General features: G+C 27.1%; 3 protein-coding genes across 11 annotated transcripts in view; 2 read left to right on the top strand and 1 right to left on the bottom strand.

Moving 5' to 3' along the window:
* The window catches only part of LOC111676593 (ankyrin-3), a 96,610-nt gene extending 95,836 nt beyond the window's left edge, over window positions 1-774 (top strand). For all 9 annotated transcript variants that reach the window (XM_023437544.2, XM_046953258.1, XM_046953257.1 and 6 more), the window contains one exon: window positions 408-774. The gene's annotated coding sequence lies outside the window, so the exon portion shown is untranslated. The remainder of the gene's footprint in view (window positions 1-407) is intronic.
* A 5,118-nt stretch (window positions 775-5,892) lies between these two features.
* LOC111676597 (peptidoglycan-recognition protein SD) lies at window positions 5,893-7,452 on the bottom strand. Its single transcript, XM_023437551.2, has 2 exons — window positions 7,170-7,452; window positions 5,893-6,360 (listed from the first exon to the last, which is right to left on the bottom strand). The coding sequence occupies exons 1-2, from the start codon at window positions 7,356-7,358 to the stop codon at window positions 5,980-5,982; spliced, it is 570 nt and encodes a 189-aa protein (XP_023293319.2). The 5' UTR covers window positions 7,359-7,452; the 3' UTR covers window positions 5,893-5,979.
* Window positions 7,453-20,235: 12,783 nt separating this feature from the next.
* LOC111676598 lies at window positions 20,236-22,576 on the top strand. Its single transcript, XM_023437552.2, has 2 exons — window positions 20,236-20,892; window positions 21,396-22,576. Exons 1-2 carry the CDS (start codon window positions 20,577-20,579, stop codon window positions 22,361-22,363), a joined length of 1,284 nt encoding a protein of 427 aa, XP_023293320.2. The 5' UTR covers window positions 20,236-20,576; the 3' UTR covers window positions 22,364-22,576.
* Window positions 22,577-23,283: the final 707 nt, after the last annotated feature.

The following is a 23,283-nucleotide window of genomic DNA, read 5'->3' as shown; positions in this document are numbered from 1 at the left end:
TTTTTAAAATTTCACATTATTCATGGTAATAGAGCTCAATATTTGGATTAACAGTTTAAACTACATTTATGGTAATTAGGAGTTAAAACAAATATACAATTATAAAAATCTGCTAATAAAATGTTTTAGAAAACCACAATAACACGAATAAGGAAATTTATATGCCTTTAAAACTTTATTCAGATTTTCTTTATACATTTACTATTTCTTTTTATGGTTAGGATCTATGATAAATAGTTTTTAAATTATAATCCAAAGGGATCTTTAATTAGACCTCTGAATATAAAACCAACATTACCCAATTATAATAGGAACATTTGTTGAACATAAATTAAATTTGTAAATTGGAACATATATGAATGTGTTTGTAAAGGCTAAGTTATTTAAATCTTTTTTCCTTTTTTCAGAATTCAAAAATTAGGAAGGTCTCTACACATAAGTTGGATATTAAATAGAATCTAAGGCTTATGGGATCGTCGCTATAGCTTTATACTATAGTACTTAATTGATGTTGCTGAAATTGGAACATTTTTTATAAATAACATAATGTTTTAATTAGTTAACCTTGAATTAACTAGTTATTTAACACATTCAAATAACAAAGCATTTCAAAGTGTTGCTGTACACGACAAGATACTCACTTTTACCTAATAAGTCATAAAAATAATAAATTAATTAAACAAAAAATGAAAGACACACACATTTAAATATTTAATATTAAATATATATTGTAGTGTTTTATTTAAAATGTAAAACGCAATTTAATGTTTTTAATGTAATTTATTTTTTATTTATAAATAATTGGCTTTAAAAAACGGAAAAAAGAAAATTTTCCATATTGATTTGCTTTAATTGTTTAATTGTAATCAGGCTAATGTTACGTTAGATTTTTATTTTTTTTCAAAGGAATTTAATTTTATTTCAACGAATGCTAAAGTATTCACAAAAATATTAAAAATGAATAACGCTGTTTAATAAGTTATTAAATATATAAAACTAATAAAAATATAGAAGTTATAGTATATTAAGTATAAATGTTTTTAACAAACTGCAATGTAACATTTTTTTACGAAATCAATCAAATATTTTTTGCTTTGCTAAAACTGATTAAGAAGAAATTTATTAATGATCATCAATTTTTTTTTGTAACTGACATACATACATATTTTATGTGAATCTATTCAATTTTGATCTTATCTCAAACAACAATTCTTTAAAGCACATTCAATTTAAATAAATAAATAAAAAATAATTTAAAATACATAAACATAATAAAAATAACAAAATAGTAAGATCGATTTATAAAATATTCCATTTTTATTAGATGTATTAATTATTCTACAATTGAGAAAATTAAAAGTAATAATAAAATACAAAAAAAATACATATTGATAATGATAAATTATAATTAAATGTAATGCTAGCCACGCATATATTAAATTAACCAAATAAATGCTTAAATAAAAATATACAAAATAAAAATAATTTAATTATTGTTTGAATTTGATTTCAATGTTATTTGGAATGACTGAATGAGGATAAATACAACAACTGAATGAGGATAAATATACAGGATAAATATGAGGATATATAACAGAAAACAGTTTTTAATCTTCCTATTTACACGCCCAACTATTTTCCGTAAAAGTTCATTAAACATATAAAATTATTATAATTAAAGCATAATATAATTTCAATTTCCTTGACACAAAATCGACTTTTTATAAATATCACATAAATTCAAATACTTACACATTTAATTTTATAAACAAAATAAGAAAATAAGCACTTTTTTTAAAAATGACACCGAGGCTTCAAATCTTTTTGTCCCTATAACTATGCATGACTTTGGGCAAAACTGGAAGTAACGGGTCTTATTAATGGTCTTTTATCATATAGTGATATCCGTATATGTGTTTTTTCGTGTTGCACTGTGTAAATAAAAAGTACTTAAAAATTCCCCAGTAAAAACTAATTGATGTCATACTTTGCAAACGACATCTTAATCACGTTTTATGTTTTAGTTTGATTAAAAATTTTACTTGTATTTTATTTTTGTTACAATAACAGAATACAAGTAAAATTTGTAATCGGTAATGGGTTGTACTTTCATAACCACTTACTTTTCAATGACTACTACTTAGCGTCTACATTACTTTGAATTACTCGAGTAATGACATTGTACAACTTTGTATCTGAAAGCCATTATTTGACGCGCAATAAAATAGATAAGCAGTGGTGCAGAGAGTAGAACATTTAACTTACAAATCGAAGGTCCTGGTTCGTATTCTCACTGGCTCCTTATTATTATTATTATTATTATTAAAAACAAAACAACTTACCCAACGACTTCTTTGTAAGCAAAATATACTTCTTTAACTCCCTATTTGAAAACGTTCGTAGAAATACTTGCCACCAATGGCATCACCGTCTTAAAATAATAAGTTAAAATGCTAATAAAAAGAGGTTTTATTAACAATTTAACTCAGTACATAATATTAACTGTTTGTTTTTTCGGCTAATTTGAAAAACATTTAACCAGAAAGTGATTAAAACGCTGAGAAAAGTGAAACCTTTAATTTGAATTGTCAAGTTTCGGATATAAATCTTTGATCTTATTTGTTACATTAAAATTTTATAGGTCCTTATTCTCAAACGATCTAGACACGTCTGTCAGTCAGAGAGACTACTCTTAAAAGAACGATAGGACCTAAAATATTCTTGCAGTTTGATTGGTATTCAAAATGGACAAAATCGGTTTACATTTGGACATGGCCTCCATATAAGGTTTGCTTTAGAAAATGACAGGCTTAAAAATACCAGTATTTTTATGAAATTATAATTTTTTTATGAACCAAAATGTCATATAAATCGAAAAATTGAAATTTGCGAATTGTGTTAAATATTGTATTATCTTTATATTATACATATATATTTATTAGTCGATTTAACAATGTGCTTCCGGGTGTCCATGTTAACGTGTAAAAATATGTTTAAAATGAAAAAATAGTACTCACGATTTTTCTACCATGTGGGTGATGGCTAACAAATTTTTCATAACTCAAAAAATTCATTATGTAGATCTAAACAAATTGTGAAATAATCATTATTACTGGTTTCGGCACATCGACAAGACAGATGAAAGAACATGCCTAGTTTGTCATAAAATCTTATGAGGACCCATAGCATATATTTGAAGGTCTAAGTCCAATGTTTTACAAATAAAATCAATACAACTGTCTACAAATTACCTCGGAACATCATCTACACGAGGAAACGAAGTCGCTCCCAGTCAAGGAACACAATGTCACGTTGACTCAACACTTCCTCTTGGGATGTCATTTAAAGAGTCATTTCAACTTTTACATCACACAGTATGATGCTCCACCAAATTATGTCAGGAAGGATCTTCATATATGTATACTAGAAGAACATACACACACGCAGAGAAAAAACATGGTTCGACATATGGTTCGACTATAACTAAATGTTACAACGTTAATAATATATTGTTGTCAAAAACATATAATTGTTATTTTCATGCGATTTCAACGATATTGTTATTACTATAATCATTTTCATCTTCATGGCAATTATAAATTTGAGTATGATTCAAACATAATTATTTTTTAAATAACTAAATAATGGTAACAATGTAAACATATTATGTTATTTATAACCATTTAAACTTCCATATAACCATTATATGTTATGTTGTTCTATGTCTGCTGGTTCAACAACAAAAATCTTTAGCCACACACCACACACAGATTAGTTTTTTTCGGTGTGTTGTTTTTCGCGACAATAAAATGAGATGAAATAATTCTCATTTGGAATATAGAATTAATCAGTATTTCACTTTGTATAGAATAATGTTTTTATGAACCAAAGATGTTATGCATATTATTGCAAGTTTGCCAGTTTTCCCGAATGTTTATTAAGATTTTAATGTAATATATGAAACATTTTTATAATCTAATAATTTACCAGATGTACGAAACAGGGTATTTAATTCATATGGAAGGTGCCAAGCCACAAATTGAATGTCCGCCCGTTATTCTCTAAATGTTCAAATCAATGTCAAAGTTCTTCATGTAAAATTTGAAATTCTAGTTCTTACAGTTTCTCAGATATACGACTTTTTCTATTTAATTTGTATGGGGCTCCAAGCCCCCCAGATGAAAATCCGCCCTGTTTTTTACAAAAAGTTCAGATGAATATTAAAGTTATTCGTGCAAAATTTAGTTCTATTAGTTTTCCATATAAACGAATTTTTGTAATTAATTCGTATAGGAGATAGTCCGCAAATTTTTAACCCAAAATGTTTACATAGTTGTTAAAGTTCTTCGTGCAAAATTTTAGTTTCCAAGATAAACGAACTTGTATATTTAATTTGTATGGGAGGAGCCATTTAAACTGTATCTAATCATAATATAATTTTTTATATCATAATTTTAACCATGATATGTTGCTATTAGAACATGGTTACCACAATAATGTTTTTTCTCTGAGTGCAGTTATGAGCAGGATCCAATAGATCAGTCTCGTAGACGGCAGCTTAGAACGACATTTATAGAGACACCGTTAATTTTACTGTCACAGGACGTACTTTGAGATAGCCATTTGCACGTATAGACCGTGCCCTATAATACGGTAATGTCAATATTAAGTTTTTAATTTCTAAAATTTACACAGATTAACAAAATGTGAAAACACTTCATTTCTAAAAGATCGAGGAGTGCTCAATTCAAATATGACATCATGTTTTTGATATGCCGTGTCGTAAAAACTGAAAACCCTTTTTTGGCTCTATTTGAGACCATATTAAAATTTTTAGATTTTGTAACTTTTGGTCTACATTAAGTTAAAAGTGAATAGTTTTTTTTTAATACCCAAAACAAACTCCAAAAAATTGCAAAATGAGCATAATTTTTTGGTGCAGGGATAACCGATAGTGTTTCCAAGCCAAATTTCTTATTTTAGAAAATACACCAACAATTAAAAATAAATATTTGAATTTTTTTTGCAATTTCTTTCCAAACTCTAAGTTTTGCAAATAAAAAAATTCGTAAAAATTGTCTCTTAAAATTAGAGATGATTTTCAATGCATTGCAAAATGAACTAAGTTATGTATCGCAGTCGGTTTCAAATATATAGGCATTTAAAGTACCTCGTATATTTTTACTTTGAATCAAAGTAAAATATAAATATTTTTAATTTTTGCAAACAGTTTTTTATCCGCATTTGAAAACATAATTCTAATTATATTTTATTATTATGTATGAATTCATTAACTATGTGTTTAAATTACCAAAATTTTTGATATATATGTGTAATAAATGAAATTATTATATTGATTTTTAAATGTCCAAAGTTTTTTGAATCTTGTTTATAAAGCATGGCTCTATAAGTTATAAACTGAATGTACAGTGTTGAAATAAATGAACAAATTCTGATAAATTTCAAAGCATTTTAATTTTTAATGTTCATAAAGTTGCGAGATAATAAGCTTGTGGTCTTCAATTTTGTACATACATGTATTTTATATACCGAAATTTTAAAAATTTTGCTTTTGCTCATATATTATCTGAACCTTTTCTAGAACTATTTCTGAGGATAACAAAGTCATTCTAAAATCGTTTGTTAAAGAACTATTTCCAGAACGGTTCATAATTACTATTTCTGCACGAAATTATTAACGACAAAATAATTTATCTCTTTAAAGACTAATCTCTGGAGCTAAAGAATAAATAGGCATATTAAAACAAATCTAAACAATATTTGTTGGAATTGATTTTGTATATTTATATGATCTTGAATTACTTCTTTTCAAAATTTAAAAAAATTGTATTGACGTTTTAAATTTGTGCTGCTAATAAAATTTATAGAAAATTTCAAATTTAGATAATTGTTTTTATTTTATTTATGATTGTTAACTTAAAATTAAATGACAATGAAATTAAACGTATTTTATTAATTTTAAATTTGATCTGACCATTTGGGCCATTTTTTGATTTCAGCTAAAAGAGCATCACCGGGACTAATTGTAGGCATAAGTTGACTATGCCCAAAAATTTTATAGTTCTCCTTAAGCTTTTGCAAATTTACCAGTTTTTCCAATAAAGCTTTAGCGGCTGTTAATGCCTTTTCATTGGGTAACTCCTTGATAAAATTTCCCATAAAGACAATACCAAATGAACCAACATTATAACCCTTAACTAAAGCACCTTGATAATTCCAACCACGTCCTTCATATACATTTCCATCGTTTCCAATTAGATAATTATAAGCAATATCATCTATATGATATTTGGACATGTGATAATGTTGAATGATGCGCACTTGCCGGGAACATGAAACCTAATGGAAAGTATTGAATAGAAATTTATTAGTTTTTGTCTTGTCAATTATATTTTGGATATTAGTTTCAACTTTGTAGCATTTTACGTTCGAGGTGCTAAACAGAAAATTTCGATTATTAAAATCCCGTAAACTAGGATTTTTAAAAATGAAATTCCAGGAGTTTATTTACTCACTAAATTTATACATTAAAAAGTATAGAAAAAAAAAATAATTACTTTTTAATGAGATAATATGCGGAGGCATAAAATATTCAATATTTCAGCTTCAGTTTTTCAAATGGAATCACATTCGTTGTAAGTAATGGAAGGAAATAAACTTTCAGCGGTAAAGAGTGGTGTTTGAATTATGGAACTTTTTATTGTATTTTTGCACCTATATACAATTTTATAAAAGTTAAATCTATTGTCGATACACAAGTGGAACTATGCTTTATTTAAAGAAATTCTATGTACACAGTTCTTCAAAATTTCATCGGCTTTATTTTATTTTATTGCTTTATGTCGATATAGCTTCCTAATGAAAATGTTAAACATCATTTTCATTAGGAAGCTATATCGACATAAAGCAATAAATACATTCATATATACTTATGTAAGTATAGAGATTTTTTCCTTTGAAAAAGGACAAATTTGAGTCAAAATATTACAGACTATATATGGCGAAAAAAATCTCAAGGTCTAATTTATATTTTTATTAATTTCCCAAACTTTTCTTGTATAAGGACATTTATATATTTATAAATTTTTATTTGTTTCTACTCGCTATTGAAATCAGATCAATATTAAGATTTGAGACTATATACATACTTGTGTACTACAATCATTTCCCGCTGTGTGGGCAATAATTACTCGACCCACTGGTAATTCAAGAGGTGTTAATGCATTCGACGGTTCTTTGGCCTCCCATTCCTGACGTGTTACTATATTAACGTCTGCCGAAATAAATGACAACAAACTCAAGAATGACACTACGACGATGTTACACTTGGCACTCATTTTTATTACAATTATTATTCGAAATATTTATGAATTCTTAAACGAGATCTTCTCTATTCCGAAACAGTTTTTCTAATGATTTCTTTGCAATTAAACGTGAAATCTTTATATTAAGTTTCTGTGTATCTATTTCAACATTACTGTGAGTAAATATGAGAAATATCGAATACATATCAACTTGGCATACCCTACACCTACACATAAAGTTATACATAGTACATAACTAAATTAAAATTTATATTTTCGCAAAATTTTACAGAAATTTCTTAATAAATTAAAATGTATTGTTTGGGAAGACTATCAATTTTAAAATTTAAATGGAAACAATAAACAATAAGGAAACTAAAAACAGCGAAATTAATGTTAATAATAATAATACTTCAGAGATATTATAACATGGTAGGTGTTTCAAATTCGTTTTGATCAGTATTATATTATTTGGTATATTTTAAAAAATGTATGATCTGATAGCAATGTGTACTTTTTTTGTTGTAAGAAAAAATACAATTTCGCGTCATCGTTTCAATGACAAATAATGATTAATATAGACATACAATTCATTTTATTTATTGTACAGTAGGTAACAAAACTGTGTTAGCATTTTTAAACAAATATACGTACATTACACCGACTTACTTTGTATGGAAAGCAAAAACGTGTTTTTGTTACCCCTCTTGCTTTGTTTTATGAATATGATTCCCAAAATATTTTAAGTCTAGCGATGACCGTTCGTGATCTAGACCAGATTAAAAAAGTTTTTTGGAATTATTTTTTTTAAAATTTTAATTTTGAAACAAAATATCCAATGTGGAAAGCGGGGTTTTAAAGCCGCGTCCAATAATGTACAATCATAAAAACCCGTCTGCTCATAATTTTCATATTCCATAAGCTTTTTGAAAATATAGTGATTAATTTTGCTTGACACAGTACTTACACACACAAACTTATTTACTCAGTTAAATACACATTTATTGTGTACTCTGGAGAACCCAATCTCAAAATGAAACGGGGATTTTTACAAAATACATATGTACATATCGCGCATTTACTACAAGACTGGCATAATCTAAAAAAAAGTATTTGGAAACAAAATGACAACTCAAACTGGATTTGAATAAAGTTTGCACCAATGTTACTCTATCGGTCAATAACTGCCGGACTTAGAGGAGATCAAAGTTGGATATTTTGGTTATACAGGGTTTTATTAAAATTTTACTTTTTACCTATTGGTCCTACCGAAAATTGTACAAAAGAGTCGAAGGTAAAGGGTATAAAAAGAGAATAAAAGTCGTATGATTTATATTTTTTGTGTTTACACGATTGGTATACAAAAATAACAAAATAAGATCTAATGCGACCTGCTTGTTTTTCGAATCATTTAAAAAAATGAGGAGAGCCCTACGACTGTAAAATTTTCCATCCGTATTCTTTCTCAATGTGTGATGATTTCATTACAGATTTCGTCCAGACGATCCCATCCATAGTCTTTTTCGATTTTTTTTTAAATTACCCAATAGACATTACAAATTTATTTTTTATAAACAACAGTTTTCAAAATTTATTCAAATGGTCTTTAGCGACTGGGCTTTTTACAATCTTTAATTTATGAAGCTTTGCTTGAGCGTTCAAATGTTGTAACAGATTTTTCAAAGTTGCAAACACTTCTTTTCAAATCAGAGGATAAATAACACAGGGTATACAGAGACGTCACGAGCAAATAGCTATTTCCGTCTCTTTCGCACAAAACGATTTCAATGATTTTTTTTAGCTGTATTTTATATACCTCTTCTCACCAAACAATTTCAAAATCAAACAAAAGCAGATTTTAGACTTTTTCAAATGTCAAAAGTGACATCTCTGTATACTTTGTGTAAATAATGAATGACTGTTTAGGTTCACTTGCATTCAGAGCCCTATGTAATTACGTCTCAGTGTACACTTAATAAGGTAGCCTCGTCGCTACAACAAATACAACAATACAAAAACAACAGGCGATTTGTTATTGTGAAATAATCCCATCTGTCAAAATAAACTGCATGCAGAGAATGAAAAAGCAACAAATAAACACAATTAAATTATGAGTTTTTGGCAAATATTTTAAATTTTAACTATAAATATTATATTATTAAATTATTTAAACAGATGCCTGAAATTCATAACTATAACTACTGGGAAGACAAATTTTGCGAATAAAACGTGCTATTTGTGAAAAGTAATTGGTTGTGCTAAAAATTGTTGAATCTGATTTTTAACGTATGTCGGAACAAAAGATTTTCTTATTTTATTAAGGGCCGAGGACAACAAAGACATTTAATCACAATTGAACCAGAAAACTTATTAATAAACATAACTTTCTTCACTTTTTAAAAATTTTTACAACTTTTACGATTTCTTAATTTAAACAAACAGGAATTTTGACAGATAAGATTGTAACAGCTGATGGCCAGCTGTGTGGACGAGGCTACATTATTAGGTGTACACTGTTTTATTAAAAAATTGCAATGAGTTTCATATTTATTTGATCATACGCAAATGTATTTAAGGTAATTTTGTGGACATTATATATAATCCACGATATCAAATTTGTTGGTGTGGATAGGAACTATAATTTCTTCAAAATTTTAACTTGCTAAAGAAGGAAAGGCAAGATAGAATCATATGAAGAGTTTAATATTTTTTGGTACATTGCACATTCTTTAACTACTTAAATACTTTCAGAAACCAACCTCGCAATATTTTTATAAAAAAAATTGCAGCAAAATAGAAAATAGAAATAAGAAAACTTCAAATTGAAAGCAAAGAAAGATTTAAAAAATATGAAAAAAAAGTTAAATATAAAACTAACACTAGCAATAATTAAAAAGCATTTAATTGTTATAATCGCGTTTTAATATTATATTAATAAAACTTCGTTATGCGATTTGTTCTTTAATTAATTCCAACAGTGCCCGTCTATTTACTTCCCCCTCGATTGTGGATTGATTTGCAAATTCTTATTAACTAGATAGAAATAGTTCTTAATTAGTTAATAAAATTCGATTAACATCAGTAATTACTTTGATAGTTCCACCATCACCAATTCCAAGTAAACTCGCAATTTTACACAGTGATGCGCCTTCTCCACTTGAACCTAATCGATATAGAACAATTATTAGTTGTATTTCTACTAAAAATTGTTTGCATAAATGCGCTCCATGGAAAATTTCATCATTTCTTATTAAATTTAATATAAAATCTACTAACGCGAGCAATTTGTTTAAATCTGATTTCATCCAAGTAAGTCAAAACATTCGATAAAAAATTGTGTGACTTTCCGCGTTTTGTGTGTGACTTTCCTGCGTTTTTCATCTACAAAATTATTAATTGTAATAAAACAAAAGTGTTTTAAATGTAAAAAGATATTTGGAATATTTGCTAGATCGCCATAGAATATTATAACCACATTGATTATGTATACGGAACAACAAAATCAACATATCTTTTAATGTGTTTATAAAACAAAATGCAACTAACTAACTTTCTTTGCGTATTTTGTTATTTATATTTAAAAATTTATATATACAAATTGAACTGTTTAGTTTATATTTAAAAAAATATATATTTTTCTTTTCACTTTTACATTATTAACATAACACTATGAATTACACCGCGTCTCTACAGTTAATTAACTTTCTTAATTCTAAGTGTCATATTTATACCTAATAAGAAGCACAATAAGCAATTAATTAATTAAAACATAATATTGAATTACAACATAATTATTTGTAAATTGATATTATATTTTAATGCTTAGCGAGTTTATTTGTAAACATTTTTTATAAATATTTTTTATATATTCAAACTGCACAAAATTTATAAAAGGGGCTTCATAAAATAAGCGTTATAAGTTTGCCAACATGCTTAATCGTTTAAATGAAAACCAATATAAGTACATATCTAGGTAAAAACTATTTTACGGAAATTAAAATGTTTGAAGCAAACTTTCAAAAATTTATATTTCTTTTAATTTTTTAAAATCTATTGAAAAAAACAATATAAAATTTATTTTTTCTTTCTGTAGAAAACTCGTTATGGTTTTGAAAATTCGTTATGGTTTGTTATGGTCCGCTGTTCTAGTGATCCTACTTTATTAATTTACCTTGGATTCTACTTTTTTGACAACTTTGATGCCAATTAAGCCGGTTTTACACGATCACACAAGTAATATGATCTGACAAAATTTTTTGTAGAAGAGTACGGATGGGATCGTATGTAATGAAACCATCACACATTGAGAGAGAATATGGATGGAAAATTTGACAGTTGTACGGCTCTCTTCATTTTTTGAAATGATTCAAAAAACAAGCAGGTCGCATTAGATCTGGGATGTATTTTTATGTAAACACATATAAAAAAGTGAAACAGCTGTTTCCATCTTACTTTTTTAATGTTTAATACCAATTGTGTAAATACGAAAAATATAAATCAAACTATTTTTATTCTCTTTTTTGTCGCACGAATGGAATTTCATTTTACTTTTTCAAGTAAATGAAATTTTGTCCATATAACAAAAAAGAGGATAAATATACATAAATAACTTTGTTGTAAATGTCAAAAGTGACACCTGTGTATACACAACCCTGAATTACAACTGATGGATATTTCTTTTACTAGGGTTCTATAGTTGAAACAAACGTCGACTTTTTGCTTTTTATGCGAAGTCAATTTTTACTTTTTTAAATTAGTTAAAAGTAGACTTTTAAACTTTCGTATTTTATAAATAGTCGAAAAGTTTACTTTTTCCGACTTTTTTACTTTTTTCGAGTTTTTTAAACTATTTTAAAGCTTTTGACTTTTTTCGAATTATCGACTTTTTACTTTTATCGAATTTTTATTTAGAAAGTCGACTTTTTTTCGACAAAAAGTCGATTGTTCGAAAGTCGATTTATAGAACCCTATCTTTTACACATATGCAAAGTAAATTAATAAAGTAGCGACATCTCTTGTTGTACAACAACATCTACAACAAACACATGTATTTTGTTTTTGGAATAATCTAAGAATGTGTCAAAATAAAATTTAAGAAAATTTCCTTTAACAACAAAGTGAACAAAACATAAATATAAAATATTAAGGATTTAATTATATTATTATATATTATACAATTTATAACACTTTTAAACTACTTTAAAACCACTTTTAATTCATTTTTTCAACTTTTCACAAATTTTAACAAATAGCAAAACACAATTTAAAAATGGCGACATAAACAATGTTAACAATTTTCAAAACAAACTTTGACAACTAATTTTATTTTTCTATGGAAACTATAGTTAAAAAAATAGTCAGCTGTTCAAGTGATGCTACTTTATTAATTTACTTTGCACATATGCAAGGTATATTAATTATAAGCACAAAGTATACAGATATGTCACTTTCGACATTTGATAAGCTGGTTTTAGCTTTTGTTTTTTTTTTGTTTAGCTAAAAAAATCATTGAAATCGTTTTGTGCGAAAGAGAGGGAAATTGCTTTTTGCTCGTGACGTCTCTGTATACCCTGTGTTATAAGGTAGTGTTAACAGAGCAGTTGAATGTTTTTTGCAAATACACTTTTGATTTTTTACATGTAGTTTGACACAGCGTCACAAAGTATTCAGAGGTGTCACTTTTGACATTTGAAAACGTCTTAAATCAGCTTTTGTTTGATTTTGAAATTGTTTTGTGGAAAGAGGTATATCAAATACAGCTTAAAAACGTCTTTGAAATCGTTTTGTGCGAAAGAGAGGGAAATAGCTTTTTGCTCGTGACGTATACCTGTATACCCTGTGACAGCGTTTAAAATTATTAATAAATTAGTAACAATTTGCAGTAAAATACGCATTTCTATCAATATAATACTAAAAATATTTTAATATCTTCACATTTTAATATTTTTGCTACTAAAAATTGTAACATTACTTTTCAATTTTTTGGCAGCAAAAATTCACAGTATTTGTTTTGTGTCTACTGTACAATAATCGAAATATTTGTTTGTAATAGCAGGACACACACGCCATCGTTGTGCTTCTGTTTTTTTTCCTAGCTAAAGTATGTAAATACATTGTTTTGGTTCGGCTTCTGCCATTAGCATAATGGACAACTGTCAGTTGCAATTTATTTATTTTTTGTTCATATTTATGCTTTTTTGTTGATATTTTTTTTTTTAATTTTGTACAAACAAACACAACTAATACTGCTTACTAGAAAATCTAAACATGTATTGAATAAAAAATATACATACGTCTATATTGAAAAAATAGGTACAAAAAATTGCAACTGGCAGTTGCTTAAAGGCCCAAGCAAAGTATAACAAGTAGTCCGACTCTCATATACAGGAAATTACTCTCTCACATCTACGAGTGTCGTGTGAATTCGACTCTCTTGTGAGAAATTTAAACTTGTCAAAACACTCAAATGTTTAACTTACTTTTTTGGCCACTTTAAGGATTTTACGCGAAATTACGGTTGTGCACACAAAATATATAATTTTTTTTTAAATAATTTTATTTCACTTTTCTTTAAACTAGAAAAAAGGATTTTTTTCTAATTATTGACATTTCATTTTTGTTGTTGTTGAATTTTAATTTACAAACAGAGTTTCAATTTTTGGTATTGAAAATTCGAACAAATTTAAAATTGTATCTTTTTTATAAAACTCTGTATGTTTAGAATGCACCAATACATATACATTTTTGTTACAAACACATATTTACCCTTCAAACATTTAGAAGACTAAACTATTGCGCATCACTCCAGACGCCACGTCAGAAACACTTCTGGACGATTGTCAGACGAGAACGCACATTTTACAAAATTTTCGAATTTTCGTCTTCTAGAAATACACTTTTAAGTTACTTCCGGATGAAGTTAGAAGAGTGCATCCATTTTTCTTAAACAAAAAAAACATGACTGTTGAACTTTTTTCATCTGGAAGTATACGTTTTAGTGACTTCTGTATGAGAGTTGGGTGAGAACACACATTTTACAAAACCAAAATACATTGTTTCCTAATTTGTATCTTCTTGATTTGTATGTTTATGTCACTTCTGGAAGACAGTTTGAAGAGTGTTCACATTAATGTTGTATTTTATTCATCTGAAAGTGTGGATTTTAGTCACTTCTGGACGATTGTCAGACGAGAGCACACATTTTACAAAAACAAAATACATTGATTTTTTCGCCGTCTGAAAGTATAGTTTTAGGTTACTTCCGGATAAAAGTAAGAAGAGTACAAAAACAAAAAATATAAATACTCCATTTTTTAGCGTGAACGCGAAAAAAATAAAAATAAATAATGCAGAAATTTTGCTAAGTTCAGTGATGTTTTGTATTTTGTCCAGTCATGTTTAGTTTTAATTATTCATTGTTAAACTTAAATGAGTTATTGAATTTAAAGTTCATAGAAAAATAGTGTAATTAATATATGTAATGTGAATCTTAAGTAATAAAAAACAATATGACAGTGTTGTGTTAAAAGTCAACTGTTAATAAACATTTAATAAGGTTTTGTTAATTGGCGAAGTTTATTAAATATATACCAAAAAGTAATTATCTTCAAGGATTATATAAATTAAAAAGTAAGTTTTCATATTTTACATTAAAATACTATTTTAGGAATAAGTTAACAACTCTAAACGGCTTCCGTTTCCATTATTTTTAAACGAAGTCTAATATCTTAATTGGTTTAGGAGTTATAAGCATTTAAAGACTTTTTGAAGTTGTACGTTTCGTCTTTCATTTGATGAACATTGCATTTTTAACCTATTTAGATTTATTTGAGTTAAATCTTATCTTTCAATATTTTTTAAACTATTAGCGCGTTTAAGTCCTGTTTCTAGATTACGTATGATCACTTTGAGCTAAAATTTTATTTGTATTTCATTATCGTAACAAAAACAAAACACATTAAAATTTTTACCTAAAGTATTCAAACGCTATCTGGAATCATTATATTGAAATTAATAATACTGTTTTATACATAAATTGTTTTTTGACTTGGGTCACTCGACACGAAATTGCCCATATAAGATATTTAATATTGAAATCAGATATTTTTAAACCCACCTTTTTTAAATAAATACAATTTTATTAATTTTCATATAGCTTTGGATTTAATTATTCTAATTATAGGTACTTTTTTAGTTATTAACACCAGGTCTTTCTATGACCTATCATATGATACTAATATTCTTAATATTGAGCATGCCGTTTCCAAGATATTAAACCTAAGTAGATAGTTTTTGAACGTGTATAACTCCTTAATTAGAAGAAAGCAAAATAGTATTGCAGTATTAGTGTTAGTGACTGTAAATAATTTTAAAAATAATCCATGGCTCGTAATTTCCAATCTTTATAGATGGTTTAATTCCAAGTTATTTAAAAAATGTTCATGAAAGGTAATGTTTTTATTGATTAAAAACAATAAATTAATTAAATTTTAATTATTTTATTTTTTTAGAAAGTAGTAGCTAATATTGTACCCCCTATTAAAATACTTCTAACCAAATTAAAATATAAAAAGGGATCTGGTAAGTTATATATGTCTTATTTCATCACGCGGTTCCATTAAAAATGTCGATTATTTGTAGAAAATGTAAAAAATGGATCTGACAGTTTAAATTTTGGTGGTAAATGTATTGGACATAAGAGAATCCTATTTTATTGCTTCCTAAAGTATAAGAGGTAATTTCAATAAATACAAAAGTATGTATATTCAATATTAATTATAACATTATTTTTATTTATTTTGTTGAAGGATTAATGCGTTCCAAAATATAACTCTTACAATTTGATGGATTGATCATAAAATTTATGAAGAATTACAAAAATATTTTAGAGTCCAACGTTTTACAATTTTTGGAAGTATACCAGTCAGCAGTTGGAATATTAATACAGATTTCCTGAAAATTAATTTATTATAAGGTAATTTTTCTAAATTTTTGATACATATGTACATTAGACCGACTGTATGGAAAGCAAAAACGTGTTTTTGTTACCCCTATCAAAATGTTCCTTGCTTTGTTTTATGATGATTTCCAAAATACTTTAAATCTAGGGATGACCGTTCGTGAGCTGGACCAAATTAAAAAAAAGGTATTTTGGAATTATTTTTTTTACATTTTTGTTTGTTTTTTAAAGCCGCGTCCAATGATGTATTAATCATAAATAACCGTCTGCTTATAATTGTCATATTCCAAAATATTTAAAATTGTTAGGTTTTTCACTAAGAAAAAAAAAAATGTATTCACAATTTTGCTAATTTTGCGCACCACTAGACTTGGCTTCAAAAAACCTTTCAACTGATACCACATACTATATATATTGTTTAAGAAATACTGTATAATTTAAAACAAAATAACTAAAAAGGAACTTTTTTGTAACCGGTTCAGCTCACGAAAGGCCATCGAGAGACTAGAAATATTTTGGGAACCATTATAAAACATAACAAAGATTTTTTGAAGCTGGGTTAAAATATTTAATTTAACATGAAGAATCGTGTTCCCATACGATATTTTCTTTAAAACTGTCCAGCTCACGAATGGACAACACTTAACCGAAAATATTTTGGGTAACATCATATTACATAAGAGCGAATATTATGAGGGGGGTAACTCAAGCACCATTTTTTGTGAGTCGGTCTAATGTACATATATTACTTTTTTTGTTAAATCTATTTTTTTTACTATTTTAATTTTAGTTATTTCAATAAAAACTATAAAATTTCATTTTATTTAGATTTATTTTTATTTTGGCGAGTATACAAATAGAAGAAGAGAAAACTCATCTTCTGGAAGACGAGAATACTCATCTTCTAGAAGAAGAGAAAACTCATCTTCTAGAAGACGAGAATACTCTTCTTCTAGAAGAAGAGAAAACTCTTCTTCTAGAAGAAGAGAAAATTCATCTTCTAGACGATAAGATAGGAACACTTCTAGATGATACAAAGTAGTTACTTCAAGAAGTGACTCCCTAGTTACATCTAGAAGAGTCTTTGGCAATACCTTACTTCCAAGAGTCATCTAGAAGTTTATTCTGCGGGTCTTCCAGAAGTATCTTCCACGTTACTCTTAGACGTTCCCCAGCTCGGCATCAGTTCTTCCCGACTGGTGACAAGAATTCTTATACTTCCGCAACATCGCTGGCGAGCTTTTAGCACGTTTGGAAGTTTCATACGGGTAACTTCCGCAATAGAAAATGTTTGTAGGGTAGAGTTAGGTACTTTTTCACTAACACATGCTTAGAGTTAGGTACTGCTGTCAAAGGGTCGGACTACTTGTTATACTTTGGGCCCAAGCAAGGCGAATTCAGATAAGGTGGTGGCCTAAGCGAATTCATATAAGGTTGTGTTATTAAATCAGCTGATAATTTTTTTCTTAATTTGCCTGGTTTTCCTAACTGTCAAAGTTTGTTATTGTTTACATTTTTATATTAAAAAAGTCCGTTAAACAGAGAAAAACTTCGTTATTATTTTGAATTATTTATTTAAAAAATCTGAAAATACCAAGCATCTCGTAAACAAATATCACTTTATTTAAATAATAACATAATTTTTATGTATACAAATATGTTATTTAAGAAAAATATTTTTTTTATTAAATGCTAACATATCACACAATATTCTTTTATATTTTATATTAAAATTGTGTAGATAACGTGATTAACTAAAAAAAATCTCTTTCGGAACACTTAATATTTAGAAACGCATATGAAATATTTTCCCGTCTGGCAGTAGCTGACTTCAACGTTATGGCTTAATTTTGAAATCTATTAAATGTTAACAAATTAAACAATATTGTTTTATGTATACACTAGATAAGGAGATTAACTAAAATAGTCTGTTCCGGAACGCTTTCTATTACAAAACCCAGCCACCGGACGGGTAAATACCTCATTTACCCGCCCGGTGGCTGCTACTTGCTATTGAAAATTACTCCGCCGGAGTAGAATTATCCATTCGCAACCAATATTCATTCATTCGTAATATAATATTTTTTATATTTATTTTTCACTTTTTTATATTTATTTTTCACAAAAAATTAAGTTTTACTTAACTTAAGGTACTTACTTAAATTTTTACTAGCATAAGGTACTTACTTAAATTTTGCAAATTAAGCTGCCGAAATAGAATTTTTCAATGGAAACAAACGTTATTCAATTCAGAATATATTTTAATACCTTTATCTTTATTTTTATACCCTTCACCTTCGTGAGAGGGGTATATATAAGTTTGTCATTCCGTTTGTAATTTCTATAATATAATTTTTCGACCCTATAAAGTATATATATTCTGGATCCTTATAGATAGCGGAGTCGATTAAGCCATGTCCGTCTGTCTGTCTGTTGAAATCAGTTTTTAGAGGACCCCAGATATCGGCGAGATCCGAATCTTCAATAATTCTATTAGACATGCTTTCGAGAAGATTGCTATTTAAAATCAGCAAAATCGGTCGGTAAATAACGGAGATATGAGCAAAAATCCGAGACAACCTCTGAAAATTTCATCAAAAAATTGTTATAAAAGCAACAAACACACTGTATATAGAAAAAGATGTACACGTGTGTGTGTAGATGTATTTGGTTTTATTCAGCTGTGTATTTTCTACTAAAATACACAGCAAAAAATATGATTTGCATTTTTTGTTAAAATAAAATAATTTTCCCTTTTGTTTTGCAAATATATTTTTTAATGAATAGAAAAAAGTATTTAAAACGTTTTCAATTATATGAGAGTAGATTGTGAGTTTTTGTACAATAATTTTTATGCGAATAATGTAAGTTTGAAATTTAAAACTAACACAAATTTTTCCCAAGTGCTTTTTAAAACAATTTTTTTACGATAAACAAAAACAAAATCTACGTCTCGTCAATGTTTACCAGCAATCAAGGCGAATTCAGATAACATTTTCCATGTATTTTGTTTTTGCTTTAGGTTTTCGTAAATGTCAAAAACCATAAGTACGGCGAATTCATTTGATGAAAAATTTTTGAAAATGTTTATATTATATTAAAAAATAAAGATAAAGATATTAAAACTTGTGAGGAAAGTATAATCTGAATTGAATAATGTTTGTTTTCATCGAAAAATTCTATTCCGGCAGCTTAATTTGCTAAATTTAAGTAAGTGCCTTAAGTTAAGTAAAACTTAATTTTTTGTGAAAAATAAACATAAAAAAGTACATATTCATGAAAATATTATATTACGAATGAATGAATATTTGTTGCGAATGGATAATTCTACTCCGGACGGGTAAATACCTCATATGGGTCTTGTTATACAAAGCGTTCCGGAACAGACTTTTTTTAGTTAATCTCTTTATCTACATAGTGTATATATAAAACAATATTGTTTAATTTGTTAACATTTAATAGATTTCAAAATAAAGCCATAACGTAGAAGTCAGTTGCCGCCAGCCGGATAAATACTTCATATGCGTTTCTTAATATTAAGTGTTCCGGAAGAATTTTTTTAGTTAATCACGTTATCTATACAATTTTAATATAAAATAAAAACAATATTGTGTAATATGTTAATATTTAATAGAAAAAATATTTTTCCTACATAACATATTTGTATACATACCAATTATGCCATTATTTAAATAAAATGATATTTGTTTACGAGATAAATCCTCTTGAATTCTGCTATACAAATCTAATATGTCTAGATTTGTTATCAAACATTTTCGAATTTATACACCACCCTAGCTGAAATACATTTGTAAATCGGCGAATTTTTGATGCTACGATTACTTTACGCTACGATACTACAAAGTAATTGATATTATAAAATTGCTAAACTATAACGTAAATTAAGGAGTTGGCATTACTGTTTGTCGTACAAGAAAAAAAATAAACGTAAACAAAAATCATCTGCTGTGGACGTATACCGAGATAGTGATTGCAGAAGTGTAAACAATTTTATTGTTTTCTTTTTTAATTGTTTATGTAGAACAGTTTGTAATTGTTGTAAAATATTATTGCGATGCTAGTAGAATAACTAATTTTAAATAAAATTTAATATTTTAAAGAATGAAAAATTCTAAAATAAAATGAAATAAAAGTATAATATTCGTAAGAATTCGCAAGTTGTTCGTGTAATTTTTTCACAAAGAAAATTTCGTATTCTTGCCGAAAAAGAATTTCATCAAAATTCTATTTGCAGCAGATATTTCAATCAGTAATGACTGATTGCAAAAAACATGGATAAAATAAAAATTAAAGTAATTGGTGTATTAAAAGAACGCGATGAGAAAATTAACAACCTGGAATGGACCAGGGAGTGGCTGAAAAAGTACCAGCATGAATTTCTTAACAAGGAAAACATACGCAAAGAACTTTTATTTCGCAGCAATGAAATTTATCATTTAAATTGTTTTTTCAACATCACGGAGAAACAGTTTCGTTATTTGGTCAATATTCTGGAACCTCTAGTCACTGTTTTAGAACCACATAGAAAGAAGAAATCATTTAGTGCCGAAGAACGTATTGCAATAACTCTGAAGTATTTAGCAACGGGTAAGTTATTTTTGTGTTTCATAAAAATTATGGAGCTGTGATGTATACAAAAAGAATTATTGCATGTTCATATTTTTTATGATTATAAATACTTTTTAAATCCTAACAGGAATATATTTTCTGTTACGCAAATTAAATTTTAATAATAACAATAGGTCTTTTCACAAACAATTGTAGTTAAATTAATGAAATATACATACATATGTATGTATACATATGATTGTATACCCCTAAAACTATTAGGAGTATACAAACATGTTTGCTTATTCCCTTAGTGATGGAAAATGTATTTGCTCGAAAATATTATATCATAATATTCACATACATATAATACAATTCTAAAAATAAATTTTAAGCTTTTATTTGATAGTACTTACCAGGATGCACTACGTTATTATTACATTACTTATTACATTTAACATGTACATACATATTTGTGAAAAGCATTAATCCTAATCTGTATTTTTTTAATAATTCTATACTATCATTTATACTCTTTTTAGGAGAAGTTAACTCATGTCGCAATTACTGTTTTCGGGCATCGAAGCCAGTCATAGTCAAAATGATTGCAGATATATGTCAGAAAATGTATGAGCTATTAAAAGACCAATATCTCTACTTGCCAAAAACAGATGAGCAGTGGCTTGCCATTGTAAACAATATGCAGAAGAGTTATCACTTATCGAATTGTCTAGGAAACATACTTATGCACCAGGTGTCTTTTTATACGCCACCCAATCAACCAGTAAGGCCAAAATCATTCCAGAAAGACCATGGTGAAGATAACAGTATTCAAAAGGTTCCACTTATAATGACAACGATAGTGGATGGAAATTACAATTTCCTATATATAGATGTTGAAAAAACTAAAGCAAAATTTTACGACCAAATATATGAAAAGTCAAAAATATGCAAAATGATTGAGGATGGCTCAATTGCTTTACCTAGAACTAATACTGATGTGGATGGAAACTTTAAAAATTGTGATATTCATCCATATTTTTTTATAGGCAGCAAATGTCTACCTGATAAACCATATTTACTATTAAAATCTCAATTGCCAAGTAATAGAATTTTTGACAATATTCCCAATTCCAATTCGAATTTATCTGGCCAAGAGGTGAATGACACTTTGTGCATTCTTTCCAACTTGTTTCCTGTGTTATCCCAACCATTGCGACTATGTGAGGCTGATGCACAAAAAATCATCATGGGCAGTGTGGCTCTATACAATTATCTGCGTAGAAGTGATAGCGACTACTGTAAATTAACCAATAAAATCATATTACGAGGTAATGATGATAAGCAGATCGCCGAAGATGATGACTGTATACTCATTGACAACGAAGATGAACAGAAGGAACGTGAAGAATTTACGCCAAATGTTTGTGTTTCTACATGCTTTCGTTCATTGCCTAAACAGCGTAATATGTCCTCTGCTGATTTGCCAGAAAGTGATATTATTCTTTAATGATATTTTTCTTTTAGATTTATTTAGTTTATAAAAAAGTTTTTTCTCTTTATAGTAATGTATTTGTTATTAACTTTTAGTTGCACGTATGCATGTATATTTATTAATTGACTTGTAACATAAAAATATGTGTATTTTCCTAAATCGTTGTACCTTTTGTTAATTTATTTCTAATTTAGTTTAATTTCCTTATAATTAATTTTTCCTTTGTTTGCCTGTATATATTTTGTAAAATATTTGTATATTTTCGAAATTAAAATTTATTATTTCAAGTATTAATTTTTCTTATTTGAACAAATAAATGTTCTAATAAATTTTTATATATTCTTTTGTACTATGATCGTGTGAGTATTTATTTAAATTCTGCAGTTTAAAACAAATAATATAAACATTATATAAATATTTAAAATGACCACATTATTGGTAAGAAATTGTATTTAATTGTTATAAAAATTCAGCAAAGAATTTAATTAAATTTAATATAAAATTACATACATTTAAATAAATAATAATTTGCTTAATTAGCCTAGTAAAAATCTATAAATTTGTACCCCAAATATTTCTACAAGATTTTTTCATTTTGAAATAAAAAAAATTATAATTAAAAATCCTTAATAAAAGCATCCTTAAGCAAACAAATTACTTTTTTTAAATGGTTTACTTGTAAGTATAATAGCTTAATTTAATGTAATTAATGCTGTTTTATCGTTTAATTGCACTCATATTGGTGCAAAGTGAATTTATGTTTTGTGCCTTATTTAATAACAGTGCAACTCCTTCTAAATGCTTTCCTAAATTCTAACTATTCCGCAGTTAAAAAATGTCTACAAAACTTCAAAAATAAATTCAGATTGTTAATTTAGTTAAAAGAAATTTATTTAGAAATAATTCTGATTATTAATATTATTTAATATACAAAT

This window comes from Lucilia cuprina, chromosome 5, assembly GCF_022045245.1.
Source record: "Lucilia cuprina isolate Lc7/37 chromosome 5, ASM2204524v1, whole genome shotgun sequence".
In the NCBI taxonomy this organism is placed as follows: domain Eukaryota; kingdom Metazoa; phylum Arthropoda; class Insecta; order Diptera; family Calliphoridae; genus Lucilia; species Lucilia cuprina.
The sequence above is the reverse complement of the archived record's forward strand: the minus strand, read 5'-3'. Positions and strand labels throughout refer to the sequence as shown.

Bases quoted from the DNA above. Each gene is read 5' to 3' on its own strand.
- LOC111676597 (XM_023437551.2), bottom strand. From the start codon at position 7,358: ATGAGTGCCAAGTGTAACATCGTCGTAGTGTCATTCTTGAGTTTGTTG. The intron at 6,361-7,169 runs GTATGTATATAG...ACTTTCCATTAG, and splicing joins GAAATGATTGTAGTACACAA to GTTTCATGTTCCCGGCAAGT.
- LOC111676598 (XM_023437552.2), top strand. From the start codon at position 20,577: ATGGATAAAATAAAAATTAAAGTAATTGGTGTATTAAAAGAACGCGAT. The intron at 20,893-21,395 runs GTAAGTTATTTT...TACTCTTTTTAG, and splicing joins TCTGAAGTATTTAGCAACGG to GAGAAGTTAACTCATGTCGC.